At 42.8% G+C, this 20,218-nt stretch overlaps 1 protein-coding gene across 8 annotated transcripts in view; it reads left to right on the top strand.

Moving 5' to 3' along the window:
- Positions 1-20,218, top strand: part of NEDD4L (NEDD4 like E3 ubiquitin protein ligase) — a 339,262-nt gene that overhangs the window by 307,827 nt on the left and 11,217 nt on the right. For all 8 annotated transcript variants that reach the window (XM_066247368.1, XM_066247372.1, XM_066247370.1 and 5 more), the window contains 6 exons: positions 209-279; positions 9,762-9,857; positions 13,835-13,908; positions 16,120-16,180; positions 17,125-17,184; positions 19,014-19,121. In XM_066247368.1, the coding sequence (XP_066103465.1) occupies positions 209-279; positions 9,762-9,857; positions 13,835-13,908; positions 16,120-16,180; positions 17,125-17,184; positions 19,014-19,121 (470 nt within the window). The remainder of the gene's footprint in view (positions 1-208; positions 280-9,761; positions 9,858-13,834; positions 13,909-16,119; positions 16,181-17,124; positions 17,185-19,013; positions 19,122-20,218) is intronic.

Below are 20,218 nucleotides of genomic sequence, written 5' to 3'. Positions count from 1 at the left end.
CAAGTGGGATGGGATTTGAGCATTTAGAAGCTCAACTAAGAAAAAAAGAAAAGGCCCTCGTCTGCTTGGTCACACATCACTATAGAAGGCCTTTGATTGTTCTGTCCCAGGCTCTCATTCAGACTGAAGGCAGATTCACCTTGTACTCATTGCTGATGCACAACAGCAGCAAACATTTGACAGTAACCTGGTTCCCACCGTGTTTCAGGTTTCTTCATCAGACCATTCTACAAAATGATGCTGGGGAAGCAGATCACCCTGAACGACATGGAGTCCGTGGTGAGTAAACGCGGTCACTCCCACGGGCACTCCAGGCCACGCCTGCCTTAGGGAAGAGCAGCTGTGACTGTGTTGTTGCCACAGCGATTTTTATGGGTGTCGCCATTCAGCGTGGATAATAAGGGAACATTTTATTGTTGAGAATTTCATTGATCTCCCTAATTTTCCTAATAAGCAAATCATGGTCTGGACACACCCAAATCAGAGCCACCTCTGGTGACCCAGGATTGGAGTGACCAAATTAAGTCCAACGGTCACCTCCTTGCAGCCCTTGTTTTCCATCAAAAACTAATACTGAACGTTGAAAGATTGATCTGCTGTCCCTCTGTTCTCTGACCTCAAAATAATGGCAAGGACACACAGGCCAAAACCGCAGGTAAAAGGGAGAGTGTGTACAGTCATTCTGGACATAGAAGGGTGACTGATCGCTGCCTGGAGGAGGAACAATAGAAGTGTGAAAGTGTATGCTGTGCCAAGTTTTCCAAAAACTATTTGTTTTCATGTTGTGTTTAATTCATTTTATCTAGGCTGACCATTTTAGAACCAAGAGGGTTTTCTTTTTTTTTTTTTTTTTTTTTTTTTTTTTTAATTTTATTTTTTTAATGGGGTGACATCAATAAATCAGGATACATATATTCAAAGATAACAAGTCCAGGTTATCTTGTCGTTCAATTATGTTGCATACCCACCACCCAAAGTCAGATTGTCCTCTGTCACCTTCTATCTTGTTTTCTTTGTGCCCCTCCCACCCCCTATCCCTCTCCCATTCCCCCCTCCCCCCCGTAACCACCACACTCTTATCAATGTCTCTTAGTTTCACTATTATGTCCCACCTACGTATGGAATAATACAGTTCCTGTTTTTTTCTGATTTACTTATTTCGCTTCGTATCATGTTATCAAGATCCCACCATTTTGCTGTAAATGTTCCGATGTCATCATTTCTTATGGCTGAGTAGTATTCCATAGTGTATATGTGCCACATCTTCTTTATCCAGTCATCTATTGATGGGCTTTTTGGTTGTTTCCATGTCCTGGCCACTGTGAACAATGCTGCAATAAACATGGGGCTGCATGTGTCTTTACGTATCAATGTTTCTGAGTTTTGGGGATATATACCCAGTAGAGGGATTGCTGGGTCATAAGGTAGTTCTATTTTCAGTTTTTTGAGGAACCACCATACTTTCTTCCATAATGGTTGTACTACTTTACATTCCCACCAACAGTGTATGAGGGTTCCTTTTTCTCCACAGCCTCTCCAACATTTGCTATTACCTGACTTGCTAATAACAGCTAATCGAACAGGTGTGAGGTGGTATCTCATTGCCGTTTTGATTTGCATTTCTCTAATAGCTAAAGAAGATGAGCATCTTTTCATATATCTGTTGGCCATTTGTATTTCTTCCTGGGAGAAGTGTCTATTCATATCCTCTTCCCATTTTTTTATTGGATTGTTTGTTTGTTTGTTGTTGAGTTTTATGAGTTCTTTGTATATTTTGGATATTAGGCCCTTATCTGAGCTGTTGTTTGAAAATATCATTTCCCATTTAGTTGGCTTTCTGTTTATTTTGTTATCAGTTTCCCTTGCTGAGCAAAAACTTCTTAGTCTGATGTAGTCCCATTCATTAATTTTTGCCTTCACTTCTCTTGCCATTGGAGTCAAATTCATAAAATGCTCTTTAAAACCCAGGTCCATGAGTTGAGTACCTATGTCTTCTTCTATGTACTTAATTGTTTCAGGTCTTATGTTTAGATCTTTGATCCATTTTGAGTTAATTTTTGTACAGGGGGAGAGACTGTAGTCCAGTTTCATTCTTTTGCATGTGGCTTTCCAGTTTTCCCAGCACCATTTATTGAAGAGGCTTTCTTTTCTCCATTGTGTGTTGTTGGCCCCTTTATCAAAAATTATTTGACTATATATATGTGGTTTTATTTCTGGACTTTCTATTCTGTTCCATTGGTCTGAGTGTCTATTTTTCTGCCAATACCATGCTGTTTTGATTGTCGTGGCCCTATAATAGAGTTTGAAGTCAGGTATTGTTATGCCCCCAGCTTCATTCTTTTTCTTTAGGATTGCTTTGGCTATTCGGGGTTTTTTATAGTTCCATATAAATCTGATGATTTTTTGCTCTATTTCTTTAAAAAATGTCATTGGAATTTTGATGGGAATTGCATTAAATTTGTATATTGCTTTGGGTAATATAGCCATCTTGATTATATTTATTCTTCCTAGCCAAGAACAAGGTATATTCTTCCATCTCATTATATCTTTTTCGATTTCCCTTAACAATGGTTTATAGTTTTCATTATATAAGTCCTTTACATTCTTTGTTATGTTTATTCCTAAGTATTTTATTTTTTTTGTTGCAATCGTGAAGGGGATTATTCTTTTGAGTTCCTTCTCAGTTGTTTCATTGTTGGCATATAGAAAGGCTATTGACTTCTGTATGTTAATTTTGTATCCTGCGACCTTACTGTATTGGCTTATTGTTTCTAGTAGTCTTTTTGTGGATTCTTTGGGGTTTTCGATGTATAGGATCATATCATCTGCAAAAAGTGATACCTTTACTTCTTCTTTTCCGATATGGATGCCTTTTATTTCTTTGTCTTGTCTGATTGCTGTGGCGAGAACCTCTAGTACCACATTAAATAAGAGTGGAGAGAGTGGACAACCCTGTCTTGTTCCTGATTTAAGGGGGAAAGCCTTCAGTTTAGTGCCATTTAATATGATGTTAGCTGATGGTTTATCATATATGGCCTTTATCATGTTGAGATATTTTCCTTCTATACCCATTTTGTTGAGAGTCTTAAACATAAAATTGTGTTGTATTTTATTGAAAGCCTTTTCTGCGTCTATTGATAAGATCATGTGGTTTTTGTTCTTTGTTTTGTTGATATGGTGTATTACATTAACCGTTTTACGTATGTTGAACCATCCTTGAGATTCTGGGATGAATCCCACTTGATCATGATGTATTATTTTTTTAATATGTTGTTGTATTCGATTTGCTAATATTTTGTTTAGTATTTTAGCATCTGTATTCATTAGAGATATTGGTCTGTAGTTTTCTTTTTTTGTGCCATCCTTGCCTGGTTTTGGTATGAGGGTTATGTTGGCCTCATAAAATGTGTTTGGAAGTATTGCTTCTTCTTCAATTTTTTGGAAGACTTTGAGTAGAATAGGAGCCAAGTCTTCTTTGAATGTTTGATAAAATTCGCTGGTATAGCCGTCAGGGCCTGGACTTTTATTTTTGGGGAGGTTTTTAATGGTATTTTCTATTTCTTCTCTACTGATAGGTCTGTTTAGGCTTTCTGCTTCTTCTTGACTCAGTCTAGGAAGGTTGTATTGTTCTAGGAATTTATCCATTTCTTCTAGGTTGTTGAATTTAGTGGCATAAAGTTTTTCATAGTATTCTACAATAATTCTTTGTATATCTACGGTGTCCGTGGTGATTTCTCCTCTTTCATTTTGTATTTTGTTTATATGAGTTCTTTCTCTTTTTTCCTTGGTAAGTCTTGCCAAGGGTTTGTCAATTTTGTTGATCTTTTCAAAGAACCAGCTCCTTGTTCTATTAATTTTTTCTATAGTTTTTCTGTTCTCTAATTCATTTATTTCTGCTCTGATTTTTATTATCTCCTTTCTTCGGCTGGTTTTGGGTTGTCTTTGTTCTTCTTTTTCTAGTTCCTTAAGGTGGGAAGTTAAGTGGTTCACTTGGGCTCTCTCTTGTTTGTTCATATATGCCTGAAGCGATATGAACTTCCCTCTTATCACTGCTTTTGCTGCATCCCATAGATTCTGATATGTCGTATTGTCATTTTCATTAGTCTGTATATATCTTTTGATCTCTGCACTTATTTCTTCTTTGACCCATTCATTTTTTAAAAGTATGTTGTTTAGTTTCCACATTTTTGTGGGATTTTTTTCCTCTTTTTTGCAGTTGAATTCTAGTTTCAAGGCTTTATGATCAGAAAATATGCTTGGTACAACTTCAATTTTTTTGAATTTGCTGATATTGTTTTTGTGGCCCAACATATGGTCAATTCTTGAGAATGATCCATGTACACTGGAGAAAAATGTATACTCAGTCACTTTGGGATGAAATGTCCTGTAGATGTCTATCATATCCAGGTGCTCTAGTGTTTTGTTTAAGGCCACTATGTCTTTGTTGATTCTCTGTTTGGATGACCGATCTAGAGCCGTCAGCGGTGTATTGAGGTCTCCAAGTATGATTGTATTTTTGTCAGTTTTTGTTTTAAGATCAATAAGTAGCTGTCTTATATATTTTGGTGCTCCTTGGTTTGGTGCATATATATTAAGAATTGTTATGTCTTCTTGATTCAGTGTCCCCTTAGCCATTATGAAATGGCCATTTTTGTCTCTAAGTACTTTTCCTGTCTTGTAGTCAGCATTATCTGATATGAGTATTACTACACCTGCTTTTTTTTGGATGTTATTTGCTTGGAGTATTGTTTTCCAGCCTTCCACTTTGAATTTGTTTTTATCCTTGTTACTTAGATGAGTTTCCTGTAGGCAGCATACAGTTGGATTTTCTTTTTTAATCCATTCTGCTACTCTGTGCCTTTTTATTGGTGAGTTTAATCCATTTACATTTAGTGTAATTATTGATACTTGTGAGTTCCCTATTGCCATTTTATATCTTGCTTTCTGTTAGTTTTGTGTCTTGTTTGATCCTTCTCTTTCGTTTTTCTATCTTTTGTTTTTATTTGGTTGTATTCCATACATCTTTCCTCTGTTGCTATCTTTTTTATCTCATGTGCTTCTGTGGTGGTTTTTTCAATGGTGGTTACCTTTGAGTAATGAAAAGGGTCCCTACCCTGTTCATTGTAGCGAACTATTTTGTGAGTACTTTTGCACTTCATCGTCCTTTGCTACTGTTAATCTTCGTCTTCTCCCCCTCTTTCTTTTTGTTGTTGTCACAGTTTAAATTTGGTTTTATTGTGTTCTTCTTGGAGCTTTTACTTGTGGCTCTGTTTTTTTTTGTTCTTTGTATCTGATTGGAGAACCCCCTTTAGTAATTCCTGGAGTGGGGGTTTTCTGATGATAAATTCCCTCATCTTTTCTGTATCTGTGAATGTTTTTATTTCTCCTTCGTATTTGAAGGATAGCTTTGATGGGTATAGTATTCGTTGCTGAAAGTTCCTCTCTTTCAGGACTTTAAATATTGGGGTCCACTCTCTTCTAGCTTGTAGAGTTTCTGCTGAGAAATCTGATGATAATCTAATGGGCCTTCCTTTATATGTTGTATTCTTCTTTTCCCTGGCTGCCTTGAGAATTTTTTCTTTGCTGTTGGTTTGTGTCAATTTCATTATGATATGCCTTGGAGTAGGTTTGTTGGGGTTAAGAAAACTTGGAGTTCTGTTTGCTTCTTGAACTTGAGGCTTTAGTTCTTTCCACAGGCTTGGGAAGTTCTCATCAATTATTTGTTTAAGTATGTTCTCCATTCCATTTTCTCTCTCTTCTCCCTCTGATATACCTATTATTCTTATGTTATTCTTTTTGATGGAGTCAGATAATTCTTGTAGGGCTATCTCATTTTTTTTAATTTTTGAGTCTCTTTCTTCTTCTCTCTGTTGTGCCTCAAGTTGCTTGTCTTCTATTTCACTAATCCTCTCTTCTATCTGACCTGTTCTATTAGCTAAGCTTGTTACTTCGTTTTTCAGCTCGTGAATTGAGTTTTTCATCTCTGTTTGATTTGTTTTTATAGTTTCAATTTCCTTGGACATATATTCTTTGTGTTCATGGAGTTGTTTTCTGATTTCCCTATATTGCCTTTCTGTGTTTTTTTGTATATCTCGGAGGATTTTTAGGATTTCTATCTTGAATTCTCTGTCATTTAGCTCCAAGGTTTCCAATATATTAAATTTTTTCTCCATAGATTTTTCCTCATCTAGCTGTGTTACCTCTCTTTCTTTTGTATCCATGATATTCGATTTTCTCTTCCTTAATGGCATCTGAGGGTGGTTTTGTTGATAGTATTAATGAGATTTAATAAAGAATAAAAAGTTTAAAAAAAATAAATAAATAACAAATCGAAAAAAGTTGTTTTTTTTTAAAAAAAATTAATAATGAAATAAAGAAAAATAAAATAAAATAAAAATTTTTAAAAAAGGAAATTATTCCCTTCCTCTTTTTTTCCTCTCCTCTCCTCTCCCCTCTTTCTTGAGAAAATCTTGTGGTGGACTGTGAGTTATAACAAACAATGCCTGTGATGGAGGGCCTGAATTGGGGAAAAGTAATAAAGGGGCAAAAAAGAGAGAAAGAAAAAAAAAAAAAAAAAAGGAAAAAAAAAAAAAGAGAAAAGAAAAAAAAAGAGCGTATGGACCCACAAAAAGCAAATAAGGAAAAAATTTGGGTCAAGAATAAAATGATTTGCTTTTAGGTGTTGGTTTTCTAAGAGTTATGATGAGAGGAATAAGAGGAAAATGGAAAAATGGGGGGACAAATTAAAAACTTACTATTGTATTTAGTGGAACAAGAACTAGATAATATGGAGAGCCAGGGATGGGAGCACTGCTAGTGAGTTAAAAAGGTGAAGTAAAAACCCCCCAAAATGCCACAAACATAGGTTTGAGTCCCAGATAAGATAATTTGTTTGTTATTGAGGTTTGAATGAGAGGAGATGTAAAGGGGAAAGGAAGAAACTAATATAGAGGGAGAAAAGAAAGAGAGAGAGAGAAAAAAAGAGGGAACCACTAAAAGAAGAAAAAAGAAAGGAGAGAGAGAGAGAGAGTTAAGGGTTTTGGAGTGCAACCCTCATAGAGAGAAAGGAAGAGAAGAGAAATGATAATGGGAGATGTAACACTTATGGGTAGTGTAGTTCAAGGAGAGGAGAGAGTAAGACCGGTAGAGAGTTAATCGGCCAAATTGGAGGAGGAAAAAAAAGTCTCAAGAATGAAGATAAGAGAAACAAACGAACAAATATAATAAAATGGGATAGGTTATAAAGTCTGCAGATTATTCTTGATTTTGAGAGGTTATCTTCTTGCTTTTTCTTTTCTCTCCCTCTTCCTGGTCGGTGACTCTGTACCCCGGGTTCTGCCCCTTTGGCACGCTCAGGTAGAGGTTTGCAGTTGATAAGTCTCTATGGCAATGTCATGTATTGTGCTTTATTCTCGTTGGGAGTCGAGGCTCATTAGCATTTATAGGCTCCGACAGTGAGAGAGTCCGTGTTCCTGGAGCCTTTCTCCTAGTCTTTCCTTCCTCAATTAGTAGCCTGATAGTCCAGGTATGGGGTTGCTGCTGCCTCTGCCTGGATAGTAAGAGGCTCAAATTGCTGGCAACTCCCCACTCTATTTCCACTCAGCACAGGGCTCTGGGTAAGGCTCAGTCAGTCAGAGCTGCTAGCATAATCAGGCGGGCTTTCCGCCCACTCGAAGACCTCTGGCTCTGCCACTCTATCCGGTAACACAAGCGGGCGCCCACTTCCGGGGCGCTTGGAGGAAACTCTCACTCACTGTCTGCAACCAGGATATCCGGCCAGCAGTCTCACGCTCTGAGTGAAACCCCCAACCGCAGGGAAAAGTTGCAGCGTTGGAATTGAGTCTCGCTCCGTCCCCGTGTGCGGCTTTTGCAAGGCGCTGGGGCGGCCCGAGATTCCGCTTTGGCCCACACAAAGGCCCCTGACTCTGCCCCTCTCTGCGATAACACGGGCGCGCACTGCCGAGGCACTCGAAGGAATCGCTCACTCCTTATCTGCGCGCGCAAACCAGGATATGAGGCCGGCCGCGGTTCCCTCTGAGTGAAACAGCCTCCAGCACGGAAAATCTCCACCGTTGGGATTAGTTCTCACTCCCTCCCGTGCGTGGCTTTCCCAGGGTGCTGGGGCTGCCCAGAGACTCTGCCCTCAGCCCACAGAAAGGCCTCTGACCCTGCCTCTCCGTGGGGCAACACGGGCACCCACTTCCGCGGCTTAGGAAGAAATCTCTCTTCCACTAACTGCGCACCGACCAGGAGACCGGGTAAAATGGCCGCTCCGCTTGTCTTTCTTTGTTTGGGTTTGGCGCGAGTGTTAGCTTGTATTGCCCGGGTTGCCACAGGATCAGATTTTCCTCGGCTTGGATCTCTGAGCCACAGCCTGGTTCGGCCGTTTTTGCTGCGGCGGCCTGGATCTATTCACCCCCTTTGCCCGCCTCAGTTTCTATATTCACAGTTACCAGAGAAAGCCGCCCTGTTTAGGTTAGTGAGGAAGGCGGAGCATTTCTTACTCCCTATTTCCTTCGGGGTTTGGTTATATATTTAGCCAATTTTTCACTCAATCATACCTTTGGGTGTATTGCGAAGAATCTGGAAGCTCCAAGTATAGGTTTTTCTGTTTCTGGTTGAAGATCTTGTTGAGTTTTGGGGGAGATTTATCGGTATCGCTTCCTACTCCGCCATTACTCTGACGTCATCTCTGAGGGTTTTCTATACAAATGAGTTGATGCTTTTTCATAATCTTCTTTTTGATTGTTTTTCTTTTAATTTACCTGTACCCCCACTGTCTGCCTCTGAGAGTAGGGCGGGGAAATTTGCCCAAGCCCAGCGCACTCACACAGGGCCAACGAGAGGCATCTGAGTCCCGTAGCTCCATTCTCACATCCTGTCACTTGGGTCAGAAAGCGTCTGTGTCCCCTTTGTTGTGTTGACTGTCTCTCGTGTGGTTGGGTCTCTGAGCCCACGTTCTCATTACCGACCATCCCTGACGGTTGTCTCTGTGTATCCTCTGTGCGCTGGCGGTGAACTTGAGTTCACTCCCCGGTGTTCCATGGGAGGGCCACTGGATATGTCCACAGGACCAGTCTCAAACTTCTTTTCAGTGTTCACCTTTTAAGTTGCGCTTTATGCTTTTATAATGTATGATGAGGATGCGAAGAACATAGACGTGTCTCTTGAACTCTAAATTCTGTACCACAGGTTGACAGCTGGTGCACACATTCTGTTTTGCCTTCTCAGAGCCTGTCCCATCCCGGCACTGGGGTCCCTAAGAGAGAAGGGGCCAGGCCCGTGCAGCCTGTCTGTGTTCTGGCTCCTTCCTGTTTGCTTCCACTGACTTGCAGAGAGCAGTAAAAGTGTTGGAAGAGGCAGAACTTGAAACTATTGATGTTTAATTAATTAGAATGTTTTCTATCCTTCCTTACTGTCCTTTGCTATTTCCACTCTTAAAAGATAGGGAGTGTATTCATCTTACATATTCACGTTTATGATTTAATGACCGCCATCCAGAGCAGGTTGCTTCCTCTACGCTTCACAGAGGACAGGGTTCAGCGGCAAACCCCCTGTTGCTACTAAAACGTTTTTGTTGTTTGTATTTTAAATAAAAGGAGAAGAGTAGGTTTGAGGTGGAGTGGAAAACATATTAGTGACTAGTGTAATTCTTGCACAGTGTGAATAGAATTACATTAGAAGAACTTATTATTTAAAGTCAAACAAGTGTATTTTGGGAAAAACAAAGCTTACTTTCAATTTCTTTGTCATTTCTGTAGGATAGTGAATATTACAACTCCTTGAAATGGATCCTCGAGAATGATCCCACCGAACTGGACCTCATGTTCTGTATCGATGAAGAAAACTTTGGACAGGTGCGTCCAGGGGACCCCGGGAGCTCCTTTCTGACTTTCAGAAAATCTTTGCTTTTGCATAGGTTGTAACACAACTTTTCTAGACAATTAAAAACCACCACCAGGAGCTTTAGATGACAATCATCATCTCATTATATCAGCACCTTATGATGCCAGAAAGCGACGCCCCAGTTCCAGCAGAGTTACAAAAAGTCTGAGGCCTCTGGGTGTGAACTGGTACCTGTTTCCAATCTAAAGCAAGTCAGAACGTGAATGTGCCTCGTTTTTAGAATTTAGGTACTTCGAAAAACAGTGTGTTCACTTCATGATGTAACTATATGACTCTATATAATCTTTATACAACATCAGGGTGGTTAACTCTTTCAGAGACCAGTGGTTGAAAAACAAGATTCTTCTGACTTTAGAGTTGAACCAGGGATAGTAATGCAATAATCAGACCCATGAGATGAGTAAGCTAATGATCAGGAGCCCTATTTGTTAAATTACTGCCTTCCCGTTTTAGAGTACTAACCTGATTAACAGGGAACAGATGCCTTTTGCATTCTGGGAAGAACTTAAGAGTGAATTAAGGGCTCCATATTGATCGCATCTTCACCCTATCACCAAGCCCTGTTCTTTTTAGCTCCCAAATATTTCTCAAGTCTATCTTTTCTCCCTATCTGTTCAATCACTAGCACCGAAGTCTAAGCTACCATCGTCTCTCATGACCTTCTAACCAGTCTCTCTATATCCGCCTCAGCCTCCCATCATGGCAGCGTGGTCTTTTCAGAATGTAGAAGTGCTCATGTCATTCCTCTCCCAGAGAGATGTTGAGAAATTTCCCACTGCCGTTGAGATAAAGACCCATAACCTTGATTCACCCCATGGTGTCCTGCATGGTCTGGTTCATCGGCTCCATCTCCAGAGAAGGTAGAGCCGCCCCTCATAGTTCCTGGGTCTGCTTCCAAGTTCCATGCCTCAGGACCTTTGCTCATGCTGTCCCTTCTGGTGCTCATGTTGTTCTCCCCACTCTCAGTTCAGACTCCAAACCGTAATACCTCCGAGCATCTCCCATGTTCCACTATTGCATACAGGATGACTTGGCATTCATTTGAATGGCGGTGTATATAGCATCTGCCCCTCCCATCAGGCTCAGTCTTGGTGATGGCAGCACTGGTTCTGCCTTTTGCTCACCATGGTGCACATGCCACCTGGCACAGTGCCTGGCACAGGGTAGGCACTCAAAATAGAGTCGTTGAACCAAAAATGTAGGCCCTAGAGACAACTGTGCAAGGCTTTTCCCTCTCTCAGCCCCCAGCAGGACTGTGGACAGTACACTGCCGTCCATTCTAACCCAAAAGGAAGCCCAGATCTCTTTTGTGCCAGAAGATAAAGTCCTTTCTTCTGTGGTGTGAAGTTACCCCAGAAGTGAAATGTCCATCCGTGTGCTCGACCTTCCGTGGTGCTTTCAGCTGGGGTGTCCTTTTTTCTTTTTTCTTAATTCATTCCACAGTTAGAAATATCAGACCATGAAGTGGGGGGAGCTGTCACTTTGTGTAATGAAACTGCAGCTGTTGTCATTATTTCACGATGTGTTTTCTTTCTGGTTGATGAGAATGTGGAGCTGCTGGTTTCTGGGACCTATTAGGAGTGTTTCCAGTGAACAAATTTCAGTGTATGTGAACAACCGTCATGTGCCAAGCAGAAAGAATAAACCGTTACGCCCATGCGCCGTGTACCCACACCGATGCACCCCCCAGGAACAAGCCCCCTTGTAGAGCTCGGTGAAGGAGAAGTTTTTACTGCAGTTTCAGCCAAGCAGCATCTGACTTGGTTGTCCTGGGCTCGTAAGGAGCTGTGCGGTAGGGAGGAGTAGGAAGTGAGTAGCAGCCGTGCGGGAAAACCCTTCAGGACCAGGCATGAGGTAGGTGAGGGTGTGCATTCCCACCTGGTGTAATACTGCCCCAAGGGGCAAACCTCAGTTCTCCATGGACAAAAATGTCTCGGCCATTACAATGGTCCGTGGCCCTCCAAAGGGCCACAACATATACCACAGGTGGACCATGGAGCTGTTTATTAAGATTTCGTGGGGAAAAGGAGCAAGTGGGGGATCCACAAAAGCGTTTTGGGGAATGTTAATGAGAAAAGGCTGAGAAACAGTGAGTTGGGGAAAGGGAATGAGTGAAAAAGCCAAAATTGGAAATCAAGGGAGTGGGGAGGTATAGAGCAAGGTCCTGGCGGAAGCGAGAAGGAACTAGACCCATAACTTAATGTGCAGGTGGCTCCAGGAAGGGTGGAGGGCCTCCTTCTCAGAGACCAGGTCAGGGAAATTCATAGGGAGCCTGCGTGAAATGGGACCGAGGAGGTAGGCTGACTGTACTCGCCTCCAATCACTTACTTTGATGTCTGCAGGGAGATGCTGGGAGGGTGGGGAGGCCTGGCCCCTGGGACCCATCTCTGTGACCAGTAGCCGCCACTGTTGTGGCCAGGCACATGCAGGTTCCCATTGGATTCCAGCAGACAGTAGAGAAACAGCAGAGCCAAAAAATTGTGGTCCATTCCTTTATTCTAGCCTCACAACCAGCAGGCGAGAAAACACAGGGCATCAAAACCCACTCACACATTCTCCGGTTCTACAACCAGGGGAGTCTTCCCTGGTTCCTCCTAGAATCAAAGGCCCCACCAGTCTCAGCAGAGCTTGCAAGAGCCCTCACTTCTGTTCCCCATCTGCACACCTTCTCCCTTCTATTCTCTGCATGAACTCTGCAAAAACATGCCTGCCTCCTTCTTCTCCTTCTTAAAACTTTTTAGTGTGAAACCCCTCCTCCAGCAATATTAGCATAACAGATCCCCTTCCCAAGCAGGAAGGTAATTAGCAGTTTCACCTAGTTTGGCATTCACATGGGCAGCGGCCATTTTTAACAATAAAAGCGAGCAAAATTAACGCAAATTTTACAAACTTATTTGCCCGACACCGTTCCACAGGGTTTGTGCAGCACCAAGCGTGGGGGAGGGGAGCCAGACCTCACTCTGCCCACGTCCATCCCGGATGCTCAATATGACCCAGTTTCTCAGCAAACTCCTCAGGACACGTGGGTGGCGTAAGGCATCTCGGAAAGATCCGCAGGGACGTGTGTGAACCCAAATGTAGCGGGGCATGTGTAGAAGAGAGACAGATAGGGATTACACCAAAACATTGACATGGCTAGCTTTGAACAGGAGAGCTGTGAGTGGCAATTTCTCTTTTATTTTTCCAAAATTTCTGAAAATAAGCATTTTATCTGTAAAGTGGCCGGCCTTACCCTCCCTCCCCTCCTGCTGGTTATTGCTTTAATCCACTGTTGTGAAGGCAGGGCTGACCCAAAGCACAGGGTCCAGCCGTGGTCTCAGCTGCTTGGCTCTTTGCGATCAGGTAAATTCGCCTCCTCAGCCTTGTTTCTTAAGCTGCTTTGTTTTTGTTTTGTATTTTTAATCCCTGCATTTTACCTTTTTGAAAAACATTTCACGCATTTGTTTTATGACTATGAAATTGAATTTTCAGAAACAAGTAAAATACATTCAAATTTGTATCTCTGCAGTCTTGATGGACGTACCCTGTCTTTTCTGTTGACATAATTAATTTTTAATTGAATTTTTGGGGGTGACATTGGTTAACAAAATGCTACAGGTTTCCTCACCACAATGTAACTAATATCTTGATAAATGAATAGCAGAAGAAAAAATATTGCTCTTCTCCACTGTTGCTAATGTATGAAGAATAATTAAAACTCATTTGATAATCGTGATTTGCCTTAATGATAACATCTTTAAATGTGTAACATCTCAACAGCTCATAAACCTCATTGTATGAGGATGTCTAATAGACAGAGCCTATTTCCTGGAAAATATTTCTGAGCAAATTTTGCTTCTCTTCCTTTTATGGTAAGACATTCTTACTCAGGAACAATACGCAGAATAACTTTATGATGGTGACCGTTGCTTTATCTTTGTTATTACAGACGTATCAAGTGGATCTGAAGCCCAACGGGTCAGAAATAATGGTTACAAATGAAAACAAAAGGGAATACATTGAGTACGTATAAGCACATTGACAACCTTTTATTTAATTAATATGAGGTTGCTGCACCCTGCCTTTTAAAAACAGTTCGTGCATGTTACAGGCATATTTCAACAATACGAGTTCCTTTCTGGCATGGGCTAGTAGGAAATTGAATTAAGGGGTGGGAAGTTTGACTCGCGCCATAATCAGGGTTTTGCTGTGTGAAGGACCAGTGCAAGGAGGAAGGTGTGCGTTACTGAGTGGTGTGACCAGACTCTTTGGAGCAGGTGGGTGTCTAGTCTAACACTGAGAATTGCAATGACCAATGGGATAAAATTAGGAGCAACTAAAGATAAAATATTTCCTCTTCCTCCTGACTTCTTTGCCATAATAAAAATGTAAATAAATAGAGAAAATGGGTAGGAAAATTCAGCACATGCAAACGTAATGAGTCGTTTCTGATACTTGTAATTTTCTTATCCCAATCTCAGTGTCAGCTGGTGGAACACAATGTTGAGCCCTTTAAAAGTCTGGATATTTAGTAACCCTGGAGCATTTACCCCAGTCAGAACGTCTTTCTGTGTTGGCCACGTTACATTTTCCTCTTTGGTATATAGGTATGCTTCAAGCACACAATTCTAGGATCTTCCGAGAATTGCCCAGTTGGCCTCACTGGTCCTGGTGCAGGAATGAGATCAGAGCACGTTTGGCCCCTGGGTCCTAGTGTCCACTCATCTTGTGGGTTCCAGCTTCAGCCTGAGCTCCTTCCAACAAGCTGGGCTCCCTCCTGTCTTCTCAACATACTGGTCAGGAGGACTTCCTTTAGAGAATTGGCCCAGGCTGTTGGCATCTTAGCATGATCTGCAAAGAAAAAAATCCTTCGAGTGTTGGAGTCTCTACTTTAAAGATCCTGACAAAGTACAGCGGGTACCTAGCAGACTCCTTCTCTACTCACAAGTTAACAGCTTGCCAAGCTTACTAAAATAGCGAGAAGGAAGACACTGCCCTTCTGACCTGTTCACGTTAATTAGTACACTTGTTCTGAACTTGGCCGGTCACAGAAAACAAATAACACCCTGGCAGACACTATTGTCTTTCCTTTGGAAAGTACAGACTTTGGATAGATTTTAAAACACTCCACCCAGGTGACTAGGGTCACAAGTGTGAGGAATCAGACGTTGTATATTGTTGCTTGCAGTGAATTCTTTGAGAGTTCACATTTGGTGGATGTGGGGTTGGGCAGAGTCTCAGCTAGCTTCGCTGAGAAAAGGATGATAGAAATCTCCAACTGCTCCCGGACAACTGCATTCTTCTGCTACAAGAAGGCGGCCATCGGCCTGCTGACTCCAGGTCACAGGGTAAAGCCTGATAGGGGTGAGCAGTGGTCGTGAGAGGGGCTGGTCCTTGAGGGCCACTGCTGTGGTGCCACCTATGTCATAGGTGAGAGCCATTTATGACAAGGTCCTTGTGCTGTTTCATAACAAAGCACCTTAGAAAGTAGCCAAAGTTGATTTGCCTGGGAATAAATTCTGCTGTGACTAGACATTGTCACAGGGAAGAGGGTTTCAGTGGATTTGTTATATAAAGAGGTCTTACCGTTAATCCTCTGTATAATAGTATTAAAGTATCAGTTAAGTCATTTTCTTGTTAAACTGTATGTCATTGTTGAAAATCGGTAAGAGTGCATACTAGAGTGAATTCACTTGATAAAATGTTGTGCTGGTACTCCCTTTAAAAGTGTGTGTACATATGTATAGACAGGTGGGCGTGGATATATGTGAGTTTATGTGTGTACACGTATTCTGCACATATACATACATAGTAAGGCAAAAGTAGGTACAGTTGTGAGTACGCAAAGCAGAGTTTATGCCTATATTATCTATTGTATTATTTTCCCCATGAACAACTGTAAACCTGCTTTTGCCCCACCCTGTATGTGTCCATACACCATGACCGAATTTCCCTTCTTTGCCATGTAGTTACATTTCTAAAGCAATGTAGATAAGCCAGGCCTTGATCTTGGAGGGAGGGTGGAGAAGAAATCAACTGTTCCTTTGAAATCCTCAGTGCGAGATCAGGCTTTTCACATGTGTTATCAGTTATTCTCAAAAGGATTAATGAATAAACAGTGTATGCCCCAGTCTCGGACCCCCCCGTTTTCCTCTCTGCGATCTGAAGAGACGGGATGGAAGCTGAGCATGCGTGCTGACGAAGGTGCTTACACTGTTCCATTTTCCCCCGCAGCTTAGTCATCCAGTGGAGGTTTGTGAACCGGGTCCAGAAGCAAATGAACGCCTTCTTGGAGGTGAGCAGCTCCCGCCGTAGTGGTCTGCCTGAGCCGTTAGTCACAGCAGGAAGGAGGATGGCTATCCTCCTGCGGGGGGTGTGGCGGCGGCGATCACCCACCAGAAGGAAGGCCCGGGCCGGGACACGTGGCAGAAAGGTCAGGACTGCACAGCTCACACTCCTGCCCGGTCCCCAGGACAGGAGTGTTCGGCCACCGCATGGCCACCCCTCCGTTTTGTTTGTTTAGTGATATTTTCTTGGCTTCTCTTATTTCTTCATTTGCCTTCACTGTTTTTAGAGAACCTTTTACAAACTCAACCCGGAAGGCAGGCTCCCCCTTCAAGAGGCCTGTGCAGGCGCATGTGGGACACATTTCCTGGGCTGGGCTCATCTGATACAGCCTCCACCGTCCTAATGGGAGGGCAGGCAGTTCTCAGCTCCAAGCATTCTATCAGCGATGGCCCAGGTCCCCTTAGCGACCCCTGCCCGTTAACTAGAGCAGGTGTCCTGTGGGCACTGGGTACTGCTCTCTGCACTGAGCCCGCAGCCTCCTTGTCTGTCTCATCCAGGTGCCTTCGGAACCTGATTTTTACATGTGTCCTCTCACACGTCTGTGGCGCGTGTGTTCCGGGACACACCGGCTCACAGCACTGCCATTAAGTGACACTGAAGTCTGCCTGCCTCCCATAACCTGCGTTTCCATGGGGCTTCAAAAATTACATACCTGGGCCTTCTAGCTTCTAAGCTTTTCCAAAATTTTTGTATTCTGACTAGGTTGTTTTTATTTAAATTACAACTATGGATGCTGTCACTGATATATAAAACAGTGATATATAAATCCAATAAAAAAAAATTGTATTTTTTCTGGCTAACCCCCAAAAAGATAGTTTTTCCTGTAAAATTTGCCTCTTTCAAGAAATAAAGATGTTTAGGATGATTTTGCTTGTTTGCTTTTTCTTTCAGGGATTCACAGAACTGCTTCCTATTGATCTGATTAAAATTTTTGATGAAAATGAGCTGGAGGTTTGTATATAAACATTTTGTGTAAAATAGATTTTAAGTTTCTCATTACTTCACAAATGATATTTTAATATTCTCTGGTCCATAATGCCCTGTGGAGTGAGCTTAGGTGATCTACTGCGTGCTTCTTTTTTTTTTTTTCAGAGGCAGAGTCAGAGAGAGGGACAGATAGGGACAGACAGACAGAGCGGGAGAGAGATGAGAAGCATCAATTCCTCATTGCGGCACCTTAGTTGTTCATTGATTATTTTCTCATATGTGCCTTGCTAGAGGGCTGCAGCAGAGCAAGTGACCCCTTGCTGAAGCCAGCGACCTTGGGTCCAAGCTGGTGAGCTGTAATCAAACCAGATGAGCTTGTGCTCAAGCCAGCGACCTTGGGGTTTTGAACCTGGGTCCTCCATGGCCCAGTCCAACGCTCTATCTACTGCGCCACCACCTGGTCAGGCCTACTGCATTATTCTTAAGGAGCTTGTTTGTTTGCCAGTCGGGGAGTAAGGAAACAGCAAAGTGGTCACCTACAGATTCCGTGCCTGGGAGGGGGCAGTTCTAGAACACGCAGGACAGGCAGAGGCCCGCTGAGCCGAGTTGGGCTCTTGGCCCATGCCCCAGGTGAGGACAGTTGCTGTGTCTAGTAGAGCTGAGGTGGCCACACCAGTTGGGGTGGCAGCACCGTGCCCTCACGGCCCAGCTGGCCATCCTGCCCACATGCACCCCGGCAACCCAGTGCAGATTTGGCCAAGAGGGGAGTGTAAGTGTCTACAGGGCTGTAGGGCAGGCGCCTCCTGTACTTGAAGTGGTCTGTATCAGGTCAGGGAAACATCAGGAGGCAACAGCGAGTTTAATATTTGACTGTTCCAGCTCCTCTGTGTTGAGGTCAATGAGAACTATCAATTTAAAAAGCAAAGGAATCCATCACCCTTTTTATGTTGAAAGGAAGGCTGTGTCTGTTCAGAAGCTGTTCAGTTCATCCATTTGTCCAAACCACATCCAAAGAAGCCTTTCTCATTGACTCGCTTTCTGTTCCTTTATCTTAAAATGGAAACTTCAAGTTGATAATGTCATAGAAATTATATAGTGTAAGCCCTTCATTGGACAGGTGGAAAGACGGAGGCAGGGAGAAGTTAATGATCTCACGGGTTTGCCCAACCGGGTGTTGGCACAGTTAGGACTAGGAATCCCATTTCCAGGCGTCTGGCTCAGTTTTCTTCCCTTTTCACGTTAGTATCTCTGCAGGAACATGTTCATCGGTCCACAGGAAACCATCATATTGGAGGGTTAGGTCATTAGAAAAGCAGAGCTAGGGCTAACTGCTAAGTCAGAGAACCAGTTACTGCGCTAGTACAGGTCTGCATCCCGGGTCTCTGGACAGATGAGGGACTTGCCCTCCCCTGGGCTGACCGATCTGGGGGAGACGAGTTCTTGCTCTCCTAACACACCAGTTCTTTTGTGTGGGAGGAGAGATTTTCAAGTATTGAAACAAATAACTTCTCAGAAGGAGAGACAGCTGAGTAATGTGGAGACATGTGGAGCATTAGAAAATCTACGAGCGCTGTGCTCAGATGAGGGGGAGGAATGAAGGGTGACCAACGTGGAGTTTCCATTTCCAGTACGGAGTGTTGTGGTCTGTACGGGCGTTAGGCTGGGGTCCCCCTTGTCCCCAGTGCCGTCTCTGTGATCTGCAGTGGCAGGTGAAATTTGGAACACACATTCCCGGCGTTTGTTTTTATGAATTGCCACCTTACCTGCTGGCCCCCAGGAAGGCCGTCTCTCCACCTGCGGTCTTTCGGTGTCCACGCCCCTCCCCATTTACATCTGGTCTCTCTCCTTCCCAGTTGCTGATGTGCGGCCTCGGCGACGTGGACGTGAACGACTGGAGACAACACTCTATCTACAAGAATGGCTACTGCCCAAACCACCCTGTCATTCAGTGGTTCTGGAAGGTGAGGGCGGGCCTTCAGGGCCTCCTGGACCCACACGCTGCTCTGTACCAGGGTCAGGTGTGAGGGCTCCCCTGCCCTTTCCATGGTCTGGAAGTTGGGGCTCTGTTAGCACCTGGCCGCTGGCAGAGAGCAGAGGCAAACTTAGCTAGAATAACTGCAGCAGACAGCTGTCCTTTAAGGAGGTTTACCCTTATCAAAGCACACTGCCCTTCCTTAACCACCGATTGCAGTGGCTTCTGTTTGAGGCGCCTGTTGAGTGGGACAATTCTGAAAAGGAAGTAATTGGATTTAAGAGTTGGAGGGAGTCCTCCAGAGAGGCTTCTTGGGGTGAAAACATGCTTTGGGGCTGACTTTTCCAAGATGCCATTGTCAATTAAAATGTCATTTCCCACTTTTCTTTCTTTTTATGGTGGGGGGGATGGATAATTCCAACACATATTTTGACTGGTTATTATCTTACGGGAAAAGATGGCTACAAATGAAATTTGATTTACTATCTTAAGGCCAATGTTTGCTTTCTGTTTAGCTCAGGAGAGAAGAGAAGTGAGGATGAGTGGGTCCAAGGGAGAGATGGGAAATGACTTCAAAAGAAATACTACATGAGGGGAAAAGCTGATTGTTTGCTTTACAGAGATAATAAATCATATCACTTGCTTTAATTCCTAAATGTCTATTTTTAATAATATTTCCAGCACTACCCGAAATAAAGATAAAAAGAAGAATCTTCAAATCCTAGTCCAAGTCTTGCTCAGTTCTTTTTTTAATTTTTATTTATTGATTTGAGAAGAGGGTGTGAGAGAGAAACAGCATCTGTTTTCCTGTATGTGCCCTGATCAGGGTTCGAACCCACAACCTTTGCTTATCGGGGCGATGCTCTAACCAACTGAGCTGTCCGGCCAGAGCTTGCTCAATTTTGATTTTGGATTTTTTTTCTTTTTTACAGCAGTTCAAGTCACATTACCCGTATTGCCAATTCAATTGTTATAATAACTCAGATACGTAGGATGCACACATTATTTCAGAGGCCTATCCTCGCCTCTTTTTTTTTTTTCTTTTTTATAAAGTATTATCTTTCAAGAATCTGTCTACAGTCTGAA

Source organism: Saccopteryx bilineata, chromosome 11, assembly GCF_036850765.1.
Source record: "Saccopteryx bilineata isolate mSacBil1 chromosome 11, mSacBil1_pri_phased_curated, whole genome shotgun sequence".
NCBI classification, from domain to species: domain Eukaryota; kingdom Metazoa; phylum Chordata; class Mammalia; order Chiroptera; family Emballonuridae; genus Saccopteryx; species Saccopteryx bilineata.
The sequence above is the reverse complement of the archived record's forward strand: the minus strand, read 5'-3'. Positions and strand labels throughout refer to the sequence as shown.